At 37.9% G+C, this 12370-nt stretch overlaps 1 protein-coding gene across 1 annotated transcript in view; it reads right to left on the reverse strand.

The window, feature by feature from the left end:
* Window positions 1–1121: 1121 nt before the first annotated feature.
* Window positions 1122–12370, reverse strand: part of MTNR1A (melatonin receptor 1A) — a 105892-nt gene continuing 94643 nt past the window's right edge. Inside the window, exon 2 of the mRNA XM_084625953.1 lies at window positions 1122–2476. Coding sequence (XP_084482079.1) covers window positions 1608–2476 — 869 coding nt within the window. The 3' untranslated portion in view covers window positions 1122–1607. The remainder of the gene's footprint in view (window positions 2477–12370) is intronic.

Genomic DNA, 12370 nt, shown 5'->3' on the forward strand with positions numbered 1-12370 from the left:
TTAGAAAGCTATGATAGCTGAAACCCTTACAGATCTAATTCAGTGATCACTCCTTTTAATGATAATGAGAGTTAGTGAGAGAACAATCCTTGCATAGTGTTTGAAAGGATCTCAGTCCATTAACTGAAAAAGCTGAAACCTACTCTTGTAAAAAAAAAAAAAAAAAAATCACCAAATGAGTTCACTGTAAGTGGAGATTCACTGTAGAAGGCCAAGGCCTGCCTAGCTGCACTTCCTCCCTTCCCCACCCTCTTCATCTCTTGCCCATGCATGGAACACATCTATGGGTAGGCCACATAGGGAGTGGCTGGTCCAATACTGGGAACCATCTATTCCTTTGTCCCTCTACCACAGGGTAGTGGTGCCTTCTCTTTTCTCTTCTCTATTATTCTGGTCTGTTAATCTCTCTAGGCTTTTATACCATTTTCATCACTGGTAACTATGGATGAGGTGTTTAGATACCAACATTTCAAAAAGCTTTTTTGGACAATTTTGAGAAGCAGCCAGGGCTCTAAGGGCTTCTAGAGGTTAGAACAGGGTCACAGGCTCGTTTTGGGAAGCAGTAAGTGAATCTGATATGCTTATCTCAATCCTCCAGGCTTCATGTGGTTGAGAGTTCAGCTAAGCAGTCAGAACCCATGGAGGCCCTGTCACTCCCCAAAACAAACTCCCATTCCCCTCAGGTGCCCTCATAAGTGCATTTGGCTTCTTGGTCCATGCCTGGCAATTCCCACTGCCACCCATAGGTCACAGACGAGCAACAGGCACTTCTCTCTACTATCTCCAGAGGATATCTGCCCCATTCTCTCCTTTTGGGTGGCTTCCAAGCTTCTCCCATTGTATTTCTCCTGGACATTAGGGAAGTTGGAAGTTCCCATACCTCAAAATCCCCCCATGTTCTTTGAGTTCCTGCTGAACCCATGTGTACTCCCTGCCATCCCCCAGCATGCCCCTAGCTGTTCTATAGGCCCTTGTAGCTTTTGAGATAATCAGACATGCATATTTTTCCTCCTAAAAACAGTTTTAAAGAGGAGAACTAAACAAGGGCTGTGTAGTTACCTGAAAGAAGTGGTAAGGCTTATTTGCCACAAAGTTATGACTACTCTAGGAACTTAAATATATAGACTGAGATTCTTAGTGAAACATTTCAAGTATTTTCCCTCCTCTTTTCATGTTCCCGCACACTGGAATAAATAGCTCCCATATTTCCTTTAACAGAAGTTGTTAAGGGTGTCAAGATCAGTACCATAACCTGCCTTGCAATTTAGGGAGTCCAGATTGATGCTTTTTCAAACAGCCAGTTAATATGGCAGTTCAGTTCCCATCCATCTTCAGTTATCGATGTTAAACAGAAAATTTAAAAAAATTCTGTAACCCTGTAATACCTTAAGCATATAAGTCAGTCGTTATTTGAAAGACATATTGTACAACAGGAGGCTCTTTATGTCAAGGCTGTGTTACTTTGGCTCACAAATACTGTACACAGAACATTGTCCAAGTACCTTTCATATAGGACTAGTATTTCAGTACAGCACTTCAACTGTGTAGCTAATAAAACAGAACTAGTGTTTGAATGTTGTAGATTGGCAATGGTGAGGATCCCAATTTCACACTGAGTCTACCTTCACTTGATTGTTGTTTGTAATCAGTGGTGAGGGTTTGGTTTTCATCCTATCTGCTGCATCATTAGAACTATCCTGAAAGAAAACCTTTGCTGTACAAATTGTGACAATAATTCTCTTGTATTCTCGTCTGAAATTCTGGTTCAGAAGTCCATATATGATAGCATTAAGGCAGCTGTTGAAATATGCCATGTAGTAACTGGATACAAACAACCACTCTGGAATCCTGGGGATTATTGTGTCTGGGTCGACAGCCACAGCCAGGCCTATGAAATTCAAAGGAGCCCAGCAGATCGCAAACAGTACAAATACCACAAACATGGTGATAAAGTTCCTAAAGTCATGTGGCTTCAGCCTGGGCTTGTTGTCAGGTTTAACCCTTCGCCTTACCTGAATAACAAGGATCCATATTCTCAAGTAACAGAAAGTAACTATGCCTATGGGAAGCATGAAATGGAAAAACACCACTGCTATTGTATACGGTGAGCTCACAGATTGTGCAAATGTGCACGAGTAGATTCGTGGATCATATTGTAGAGATCCAACAAACAGATTAGGAACAATAGCAACAAATGTCAGGATCCAGATGAGAATGACGTAGCACAGAGAATTCTTGTCACTATACAGCTTGTCATACTTGAGGCTGTGGCAGATGTAGCAATATCGATTAATAGCAATGCCTGTAATGTTGAATATTGATCCAATGACACTTAGGCCCATCAGGAAACCACTAATTTGGCAGTGGAGGTAGCCCAGATTCCATCCATTATGAAATACAGATGTCAGGACCAGTGGGTATGGGTAGATCGCCACTACCAAGTCTGCAATGGCCAGGCTTACAACAAATATATTTCCTGCAAAATAAATATGAAAAAAATATTTATTTCTCTTTTTTCTTTTGTTCTTTCTTCCTTTGTGTATTTCCAGATTTTTAACAGCCAGTCTCAGAGGAAAACTCTACTTTCTATTAACCCCAAACTTTATTTTCATGTATCAGAAATAAGACACTTATTTTTCTTTACAGAGGAAATGGTTCAATTCTAAGGTGTACTTTTAAAACAAAGGTTTTATTGGGTTTAGTTACCATAAAACTTCTATTTTTATTATGTCATTTACTTGGTTTCTCCTAATCACACAGATCCAGAATTCATGTCTTATTAAAACAGACTCTCTTGAAAAATGAGCATAAATAATATGACGATGAATATGGTGCCATTTAAAACTCTCTTTTCACATTTAACTCCATTGCTTTTCCTTAAATTATCCCCAAACTTTTCTACTTCTGAAACTTAAATCTGTTTTCCTGTTTGTATCTCAAGCCTTTATTGGGTTATATTACCTTAATAAATTTCAAAGACTCCAGCTACAATACTGCAATTGTATTAATATTTAGAGACAACATACTTCTGGTATTTTTCAAGGAAAGAGTTTCTAAAACCCTAAAAAAAAAAACCCAAATCCCAATTTTTTCATCCTGTTTTTAAAATCATCTAGGGCTGACAAAGATAGTTTAAAGATCTTCAGCATGGAACACTGATGCCACGTACTCTTACTCCTTCTTCCTGATTGTTCTACCTAAAGGTAAGCACAGCAGATGCAGCAGCAAAGAGAACTTGCTGAAAAGATACTAAAAGAAAAGGAGTACTTGTGGCACCTTAGAGACTAATCAATTTATTTGAGCATAAGCTTTTGTGAGCTACAGCTCACTTCATCGGATGCATCATGAAAGCTTATGCTCAAATAAATGTGTTAGTCTCTAAGGTGCCACAAGTACTCCTTTTCTTCTTGCAAATACAGAGTAACACGGCTGCTACTCTGAAATCTGAAAAGGTATTGCTGACTTTTTAATGGGCTTTGGATAGGGCCCTCAATCAAGCAGGTAAATCAGAATCAATCTATTTTAGACTGTAGCATCTGAGCACCTCATAATCCTTCAAGTATTTTACAAATGTATGAGTTTATGTTCAATTAGTTTATCCTCATGCGTTTTTAAAACACTAGTCAATCTACATGTTTATTTGCCTCTATATTGCAAGCACGAAGATTATTATTCTCATGAGACATTTACGTCATACACTGTAGGTCACATGTGAGGTCTTATTGCACATATAGAGACTATCTTTCCTCTAGAGTGCTCAATCCCTGGTCTATTGAGCACTCACAGAACTCTTAGTTCTACTAATCCCAAAGGAATAGTCTACACCAGGTTGTAAAATTCCACTCGGGATAACAACTTTACTTAACATACAATGCTTAGATATAGTGAAAACAATAAGTTTATTATCAAACAGAAATTCAAGTGATAGAGAGTGAGAATATTGGTAACAAATGGTTGCATATAAAACAAAATCATAACATGTTTTCTAGAGACTAACAAAACAGCTTACCCCAAGTCCTTTCCACAGTGTTTTCAACTAATTTAGTTGAGACCTTTGCTCCTGAGATCAAGTCCACTGGCAGCTTGTCTTCACAGACTGAAGTAATCACTGGGGGTTCCTCTGCACCTCCTAGATATAGTCTCTCAAACCATTGTTTTAGTTTGAGATCAGGATATCATTCTGCACAGCTCATTTTTCCCTGTGTGCTTTTTTCATTGATTTCACATCCCTGCATTAGCATTTGACTCAGTATGTAAATGTGTCTCCACTGTAAAGCTCACAATACTTCACTTTCATGTAGCCAGACAGCTAAACATTTCTTACTTCCTGTCTGGTGGAACCATTCTAAAACATGTCACCTTATATGCTTTAAGAACATAATTTGTGTACATACATACACAACTCTTTAAATATCACCGGTACATACATCGCTCAATCATTGAGATGACCAGTATGACACAGGCTTTCATTAGAGACCTTACTTGACACTCTTTCGTCAACTAGAATGTAAATTCCGGACCAGGGGATCCCTGTAACCCTAATGCACTGCTAGCAGTTGGTATCAAGAGGTCCCTACAATAATAGGTGTTCATTGTCCAGAATATTATACAATGTAGGGAAGCATGAAAAAGAAAAGCCCTGTAGAAGCTGGAAAGCTTGTCTCTTTCACGAACAGAAGTTGGTCCAATAAAACATATCACCTCATCCATCTTGTCTCTCTGGGACCAACACCTCTACAATCACAGTGCAAATTAAAAACAATGACAAGCAAAACATGGAACCAAAATTCAGATAAAAGAATGTGGACAGATTATTGATTATAAGGGATGAAATCATGGCATCATGGAAGTTAATGGGTATTGGCTATTGACTTCAACGAGGCAAGGATATTTTTTTAAAACAACCCAACATATTCTCTCTCATCTTTCTATATTTTTTTTAAAAAAGCCAACTTACTAAAAGCAGATTTTTTGGGACAATGTCTTATTCAAGTTTTTCAGCATGTAAGCAAGCACCATATTGTTAAATTATAACTGAAAATCAGCTTTAAAATGAAAATACCAATGCAGTATCAAGCCCTTTGCACTGCTGCAATTCTCAACATTGTGCTCCACTTCTTTTAATATAATTACATTAATTAAAACATGGAAAAAAGCATTTTCTCCTGCTAATCCCATGCTTTAAGTGTTCATAGGGAAATACTAAATCTCAAGACACATGCAAAGATGCAGAAACATGGAAATATTTGGCTCAGAATAGTATGTATTTTTTTGTATTTTAATTTTATTCAATGCAGGCACATGATGCCCATTAACTGTTCCTACTAACAGAAGCTGGGATAAATGGCCTTATTTAAAAGATTAAGATATACTGGTTTTTATAAGTTTTGTACCTAGTTTTCTAGATGCCTTTCTCTTGTTGATTTGTGAAATTGTTTCCTCTTTTTGACTGAGGGTCTAATGCCATCCTAGAGTCTGCTTGTGATGAAGCCTGTGGCAGAGGTCCTATTAATTTCAGCGGCAGCATGAAAGGAGGAAGTTTGAATAGAAACAGAAGGAAAATATAAAATTCATTCCCTCTGTTGGTCTTTGCTCACAAAATCTGTCCATGACCCACTGGAAGATTGTTTGCAGAATGCTGTAAATGTGTAAATTCAACACTATATAAATTACAGGTGGGGCTGAGTCACTTCCTATTATAAGGCTCTGTTTCATTTGCCCATAGCTTTGCCAAATTTTTACTATTTGGGCTGAAATTTTCCATGCTGGTTTCTTCTGCAGGCTGATTTTTTTCCCCAAAAAACTTTCAGCCACAATGGTTCAGCCACTTCCAAGAACAAGACGAGGGAAAAATAACTGGTTTGCCCATATTGAAAAACTTTGATCTTTTCTATGAAAAAAATGTGCTAGCATCCCCAGACTTTAGAGCTGGGGCTTGACATTTGGCAGCAGGGGGGACTTCTGTGTCAAGGATTTGCTTTTTGCTTTCCTTGTGAAAATCAGTCCAAATTTGCCCAAATTACAGGCTCTTGAAAAATCAGTTTGCATGGGCTCAGTAGAACATGCGTAGATTTTTAGTCATTAAATCCCCAAAAGATTCTGTCCACACTGGGCAGGATCCAGGGGCTGAGCAGAATTCTGCCTATAACTGCAGCTCTGGTCTCCTGTAGGCTGGGCTGAGGTCTGGCACCAGACCTGAGAGCAAGGAGCTTGTCAACTTGTGCTGATTTGAATCCAGAATTCACAAGAGCTAGACTTCATGGGGGCAGAAGCCAGAGGGGAGTCTGGGCAAGGAGGCTGGTGGGAGGGGAGAGAACGCTGTGCAGTAAATAAGCCCTGTGGCTACACTTCGAACAAATGCTGAGAAAACAAAATATTAAATAGCTGTTCATTAATTGAGCACCTTCCATTCTGTGCACTGAATGAGCAGGGGGTTCTGTGGAAAAAATAGTACGCCATCATGTAATTAAAGACTGTATTGCAATGCATACACACAAGGGGAGTGAATTAAGGTTTCACATGCAGTCTGAATTCTGGTATTTCCTAACTTTTGAGGGCTTGACTTTGCAACCTTAATAATGTTCTTTAAACTTGTAAAGAAGTGTGGAGAAAGCTGAGCTGGTCTGACTAGAGTCAGTAGGCTCTGCTTTTAGATACAGTCCAAAGAAATGCTCCAAAAAATATTGGCATTGCTGTGAATGCGGAAGAAACCTGTGTGACTGCTCATGCACAGTACATGTTCCATATCAGACCATTCTGCCATCTTACAATTTTTACCAAAGAAAACAAATGATCCACACAATTCCACTTTCCCCAAAGGGAAACACCGCATAAAATGAATGGAATAAATGTGACACAGGGAAGTTGTAGGAAAGACTCATACTATTAATTTTCATGATGCCATTGCCAAAATAGATGGAGAAGCAGCACAGAAGATCCACAGGCTGTTGTACTGGCAGTAATTGATATCTGTGTAACACATTGTATTTTGTATGCTCGTAATGATCCCATAGACTCTGTATTTGGGCGTGATCCTTTAGCACTGAAGGTAATCAGATTTTTGCCTGTGACTGGAATGGAATCTAGCCCAATATGACTAGAACCAATAAAGGAAGAAATTGCCAATGTCAAACCTCAGACTTAACGTTCAGGGAACTCAGCACCATGCAGCCACATTACCAGGGGAAAGAAGCCCAAATTCTGCCCTCAGTTTTGCTGACACAACTGAGAGCAGACTTTGGCCTGGAGACCTGAGCTCCCCAAATGTCAAGAGGCAGGTATTGGCAGGGGCAGAGTTGACTTTCTCTCTGCTGGAAGGAGTGGTAAGAATAAGAAATTTTGGAAGTTTTAGATCTATGATGCAAAATAACTAAGTTTTATAAGGTTGGCGAGTCCTATTTAAGATTTTGGGATTATGGAAAAACTTTAATTGAGTAGTAGAATGGGAGGACTGGAGATCTTATTTTAGTGGCAACAGTGATAAGGGATTGCTATTATTTTTCAACACATTTATTTAGACTAACATTTTTTAGTTTGCTGTTTCTACTCTTCACTTTCTTATGCTAACTTTTTATTCTTCACCCAAAGAATAAAATTATTTTATTACTAAATTTATTTTCAGGTGGCTTCATGGTCTAGCCATGTTGTTAATCCTTAGTGAACACAGCAATCTGGTTTCTGACTTTCAGGGACCACTTTTGGCCCCTATGAAATTTGGCTATGAGAAACAAGCAAACAAATAACCAGCACAAGCAAAGCAGCAATAACTTAAATATGAATAGAAACAAAAAATCTAGAATCATCTCAATGAAGAAGAAAAGAAAAACAGGCAAGTAATTATTTTACATGTATAGAACAGCAGAACGTTCACACTTTGTCAACAGCCACAAATTATTCTATGCTAGAAAGAGGGAAAATATTTTCCACCTAAATAGATAGATCAAATCAAATATCTGCATTCCCCCCTAAAAAGTTATTAAACACCTGTAATTGATCTTCTCCCTTTCAATCTTCTTTACACCTAAACCCCTATGCTTACATTGGGGTTTAGGAAAAAAATATTTTCCTGAAAAAAGACCAGTTTGCATCATTAACATAATTTAATGACATATTTAGTATTTGTATTGTATTAATAGCTAGAGGCTCCAGCTCTAACGAGATACAAGACTCCATTCCCAATATCTTCTAAACCTGTATGATGTGTATGCATGTTTAACATATTATCTGTAACCTTCTTCTAGCTTCTTGCTTAGGGACCTCCCACACCCATCTGTTGTTTACTGGGTATCCAGGAGCCACAAATACAGACTGTACTGCATTCAGGTAAATAATGCATTCTCTTTCTTTTAATGGACTGTTCACATCTCATATTCACCTAGGTCTGATGGGACCCAAGCATGTTTTTACATTTTTCTAACTTTGAGACATTTTTTCAACCTTTCCTTTTTTATCAGAAGTGTTTATTTTGAGGCAGGACCTGATCCTATGGCCACTGAAGTCAATGGGAGTCTTTCAATTGACTTTAATAAGAGCTGGAGCAGGCCCTTAGTGCTTACTTATTAATTCCCCACTCCCTAATGATAGTGGTATGTAACATTTACAATCTAGGGTCAATTATGAAGTCAAATATAGTTTCTGATTAGAATGTCTATGCAATTCCTAACTGCTTTTTTATCACCTCTCAAATATGCCCAGATGTGAATGTCCAAGCACTAGCTTCTGATCTTGATGTAACTAATTATAGGCTAGGCTTAATTATTGGGATTTTTTTTTCCTATAAATGTAGGTCAAATTCTCTAGAGGTATAACTTGTTCAAAATGCTTCACTGCTAGGATTCTTAGGACTTGGTACTCTTATCAGCATATCTTCATAGTAAAGCACCTTGAATTCTTCTAGTGACATCTTATAAGATTTCTGGTAACTGCTAAAATTTCTACTGGTTATGTCCAGGGGTCTCTCATTGTATTTTATCATTTTAATCATAAAACTATATTTTCCCTTTAGTCTAGATATTTTCTCATTTAGTGCTATAAAATGCACAGGCTCAAAAGATAAACCCAAAGTTGTGCATTATTAGATAGACATAAACAACTAATTCAACATTATGCTCACCGAACACGTGTGCAGCAAAGAAGGGAAAGAGTCAAACATTGGGCTCCATAGTCATAAAACCAAAAATACAAACACGCTGATATTCTGTAAAAAACTAGCAACACTTTAATAAACTAGCAATCCTACTCCAGAGGAACACAATGCTAGGAGTGACCATAGTTCCAGATTACAGTACGTCACAGGGAAACCAGAAAGTACTGGTCCAGATTGTATGGAAAACAAGACTAGAAAGCTAAAAACAATACAAAGTGAATTCACCTTTACTTTTGCAGAACAGGCCATGAGCTACTTTCCTTTGGATGCCATTTTTGTTTTGTAAAATAGAATGGTGCATAGTCTTAGGAAGCATATCATGCTGCCATTTTCCCTGTGACCACACTGTTTTGTGAGGTCAGTGTCCCCTTTTGGTTTGCACATAACGGCATTCAAAAGGATTAGACCAATCATGAACAGGCTATCTTTATACTGTGTGACAAGGGATGCCCTAAATGTTCCTTCAATTTTAAAATGTGTTAATTAATAACTGCTCTCCAGTGGTTTTCTAAGTGTCCAGTGCTAGTTAACTAACCTAGTCTTCTTTGCATTCCTGGTCCTGTAAACAAGTAATTTACAAAATGCTCCATTTACTTTCAAGGTATCAATATGTTTGTTACTTGGTACAACTATGATGGGCTGTTAGAAATCAGCTACAGTCTCTGATATAGTTATTTCCTACACAGTAGGGGGATGATCCTGCATTCCATGTGCCCACTGATATCCCCCCACAAACAATTAGTTGATATAGGGTGTTCAAGGAAAGCAGGATCAGCTCCAGTCCAGTATCTTCCTAGTGGCAATGCAGAATGTGAAAACTGCTACATCTAAGTAGCTAAGTATCTCATTTGGAATTCCACAAGGGTTAAAGTGCCCCAAAAGTATTATATGGAGAGGAATAGCCTGCAAGTTGAGTCAATTACCATTTCTTCCCTTCAGGGTTACTTCTCAGCCACCATTTCAAAGCCAAATAAGTTTGCTTAGATTGTTTGCACAGACAGTCCCCAGTTTCACTGAAGCACAGGTCCTAGAGGATTAAGAAACTAATGGTCTATACAACTCTGCATCAAAATGGTAAAAAACCATTGAAAAGAAATGCAGAAATAAATATTGTATAAACTCCAGTTACTCTTGGGAACTTCATTCATTTTACAGATCATAATATCAGCTCCCTTAGATGTGAAATGCCTATTTTTAAAATCAAGACTCTATTTCTAAACCTGGCTTGCATCAAAAATTCCACGTGCATATTCAATTTTAATTGCGTGACGGAGGCCTTTGGGGTTTACTCCTGATTAACAAATTAAATCTGGTACCACAGGTGGTCATGCAAGAGGATGTGAATGGCTTTAAGCCCAGTGTGTATATTTCAGCATCAAACACGTGCATGAAAACATCTCTCTCTAATTTTCTTTTTAATCTGAAAAGAGGCCTCACATTACATTAGGGCTTCATTGTTATAATTGTTATACAATTTCTCACAATAGAAACAATGTTCAGAAGGGCATGAAAAATCCAGTATTGTGATCCTTGACCTTTCAGGCACATGTCCTCTTGTCATAGAAATATCACCTAGTGACGGCTAACCAAGCCTAATGTGTAATTATTACAACCATAGAATTTGACACATCCATAATGTCAGGCAGGAAGCTTGTTAGCACTCAGTAGACAGTATTAAATATTTACACTTCCACTCATTTATAACAAGTCTAGTAAGGCAAATATTTTGAATACCACAGTACAGCTCAGATTCTGGAAAGAGCTGAGTCGCTTCAGCTCCTATTGAAGTCAATGGGAACTCAGGGTGCTCAGGACTGGACCCCAGGTGAGCAGAAACAATATACTATACGTGAGAGATGAGAAAGAATAGATACATAGCTAGTGTTGCATATAGGAAAGATCATAATACTGTGTTTAGATTATACTTAATTGTATACTGCAGAACAGAGTTATCATACACAATCTTCCAAAGAAGCAACAGCAACAAATTGATTTGAAATGCCTGCTCATCCTCTAGCCAAGGATATTATATGCAAATTAGAGTGGTTGGAGGAGAGCAACAATAGGGACTCCCACAATACAGGGAATAAAATATTAGGGATCAGTTCCAGATTGGCCTTGGCCAAATAGGTTGTGCATATGAAGAAGAGTGACTAATAAAACAAGTTTGCAAATAAAGGATAACGTTTACAACAATGGTGCCTAAAGTTAGGTTCAAAGGTCCATATTTAGGTTCTTAAATAAGTTGCCCAATTTCCAAAAGTGCTGAGCAGCCAGCAGCTCCCTTTGACTTGTACAGAAAAACACATGTGAAATGCTGATCATGAGGACAGCATCTCTGAATTAGAGCTAGTGAACAGGGAAGATTTCTGCAAACAGTTTTGCAAAAATTTGTTCCTATTTTTCATAAAAATTTACAAAATTCAAAATTTTTTGACCAGCTCTACTCTACATACTAAAACCTGTATAAACAGAGTTCCTATTATACTAGTAAAAAGAACAGGAGTACTTGTGGCACCTTAGAGACTAACAAATTTATTTGAGCATAAGCTTATGTGAGCTACAGCTCACTTCATCGGATGTAACTCACGAAAGCTTATGCTCAAATAAATGTGTTAGTCTCTAAGCTGCCACAAGTCCTCCTTTTCTTTTTGTGGATACAGACTAACATGGCTGCTACTCTGAAACCTGCTATTATACTAGTATTCTAGGTTCTTGTGGGCTGCAGAGAACCGAAAACTGTCACCCAATTTTACATTTCTGGGTAACATATGCTTAAGGACACTTCTCATTCTGATGTCTGTATTGTTCTTCTAACACAGACCTCACTTGGTGAAAATGATCAAACCGTACTGGAGTTGGGAGAACATGGAAAAACCCAATTGGGAACCTGGGCAAAAACCAAATGTAAATAAATGCTTGCTTACTTAACCTTTTCCATGCCTTAGTTGACATACAGCGCATTAGTCAAACACAACGTAGGCTATTATTATTATTTTGAATGTATTTATGGGGCAACAATATAATGCAGTTGATGCTTTACATAAAAAATAAGACACTATCTATCCTAAGTAGCTTACAGTCTACTTCACTTGTAGACAAAACAGATCACACCCAAATACTACATAGTGTACCAAATGATTTTGGAAGGGTTTAAGTATCTAGCAGTGGTCAGCTTTATAGGCTTTGTACAAATGCATTTTCAAGAAGGATTTGAAGGAGAAA

This window comes from Lepidochelys olivacea (assembly GCF_965140295.1).
Source record: "Lepidochelys olivacea isolate rLepOli2 genome assembly, chromosome: 4".
In the NCBI taxonomy this organism is placed as follows: Eukaryota; Metazoa; Chordata; order Testudines; family Cheloniidae; genus Lepidochelys; species Lepidochelys olivacea.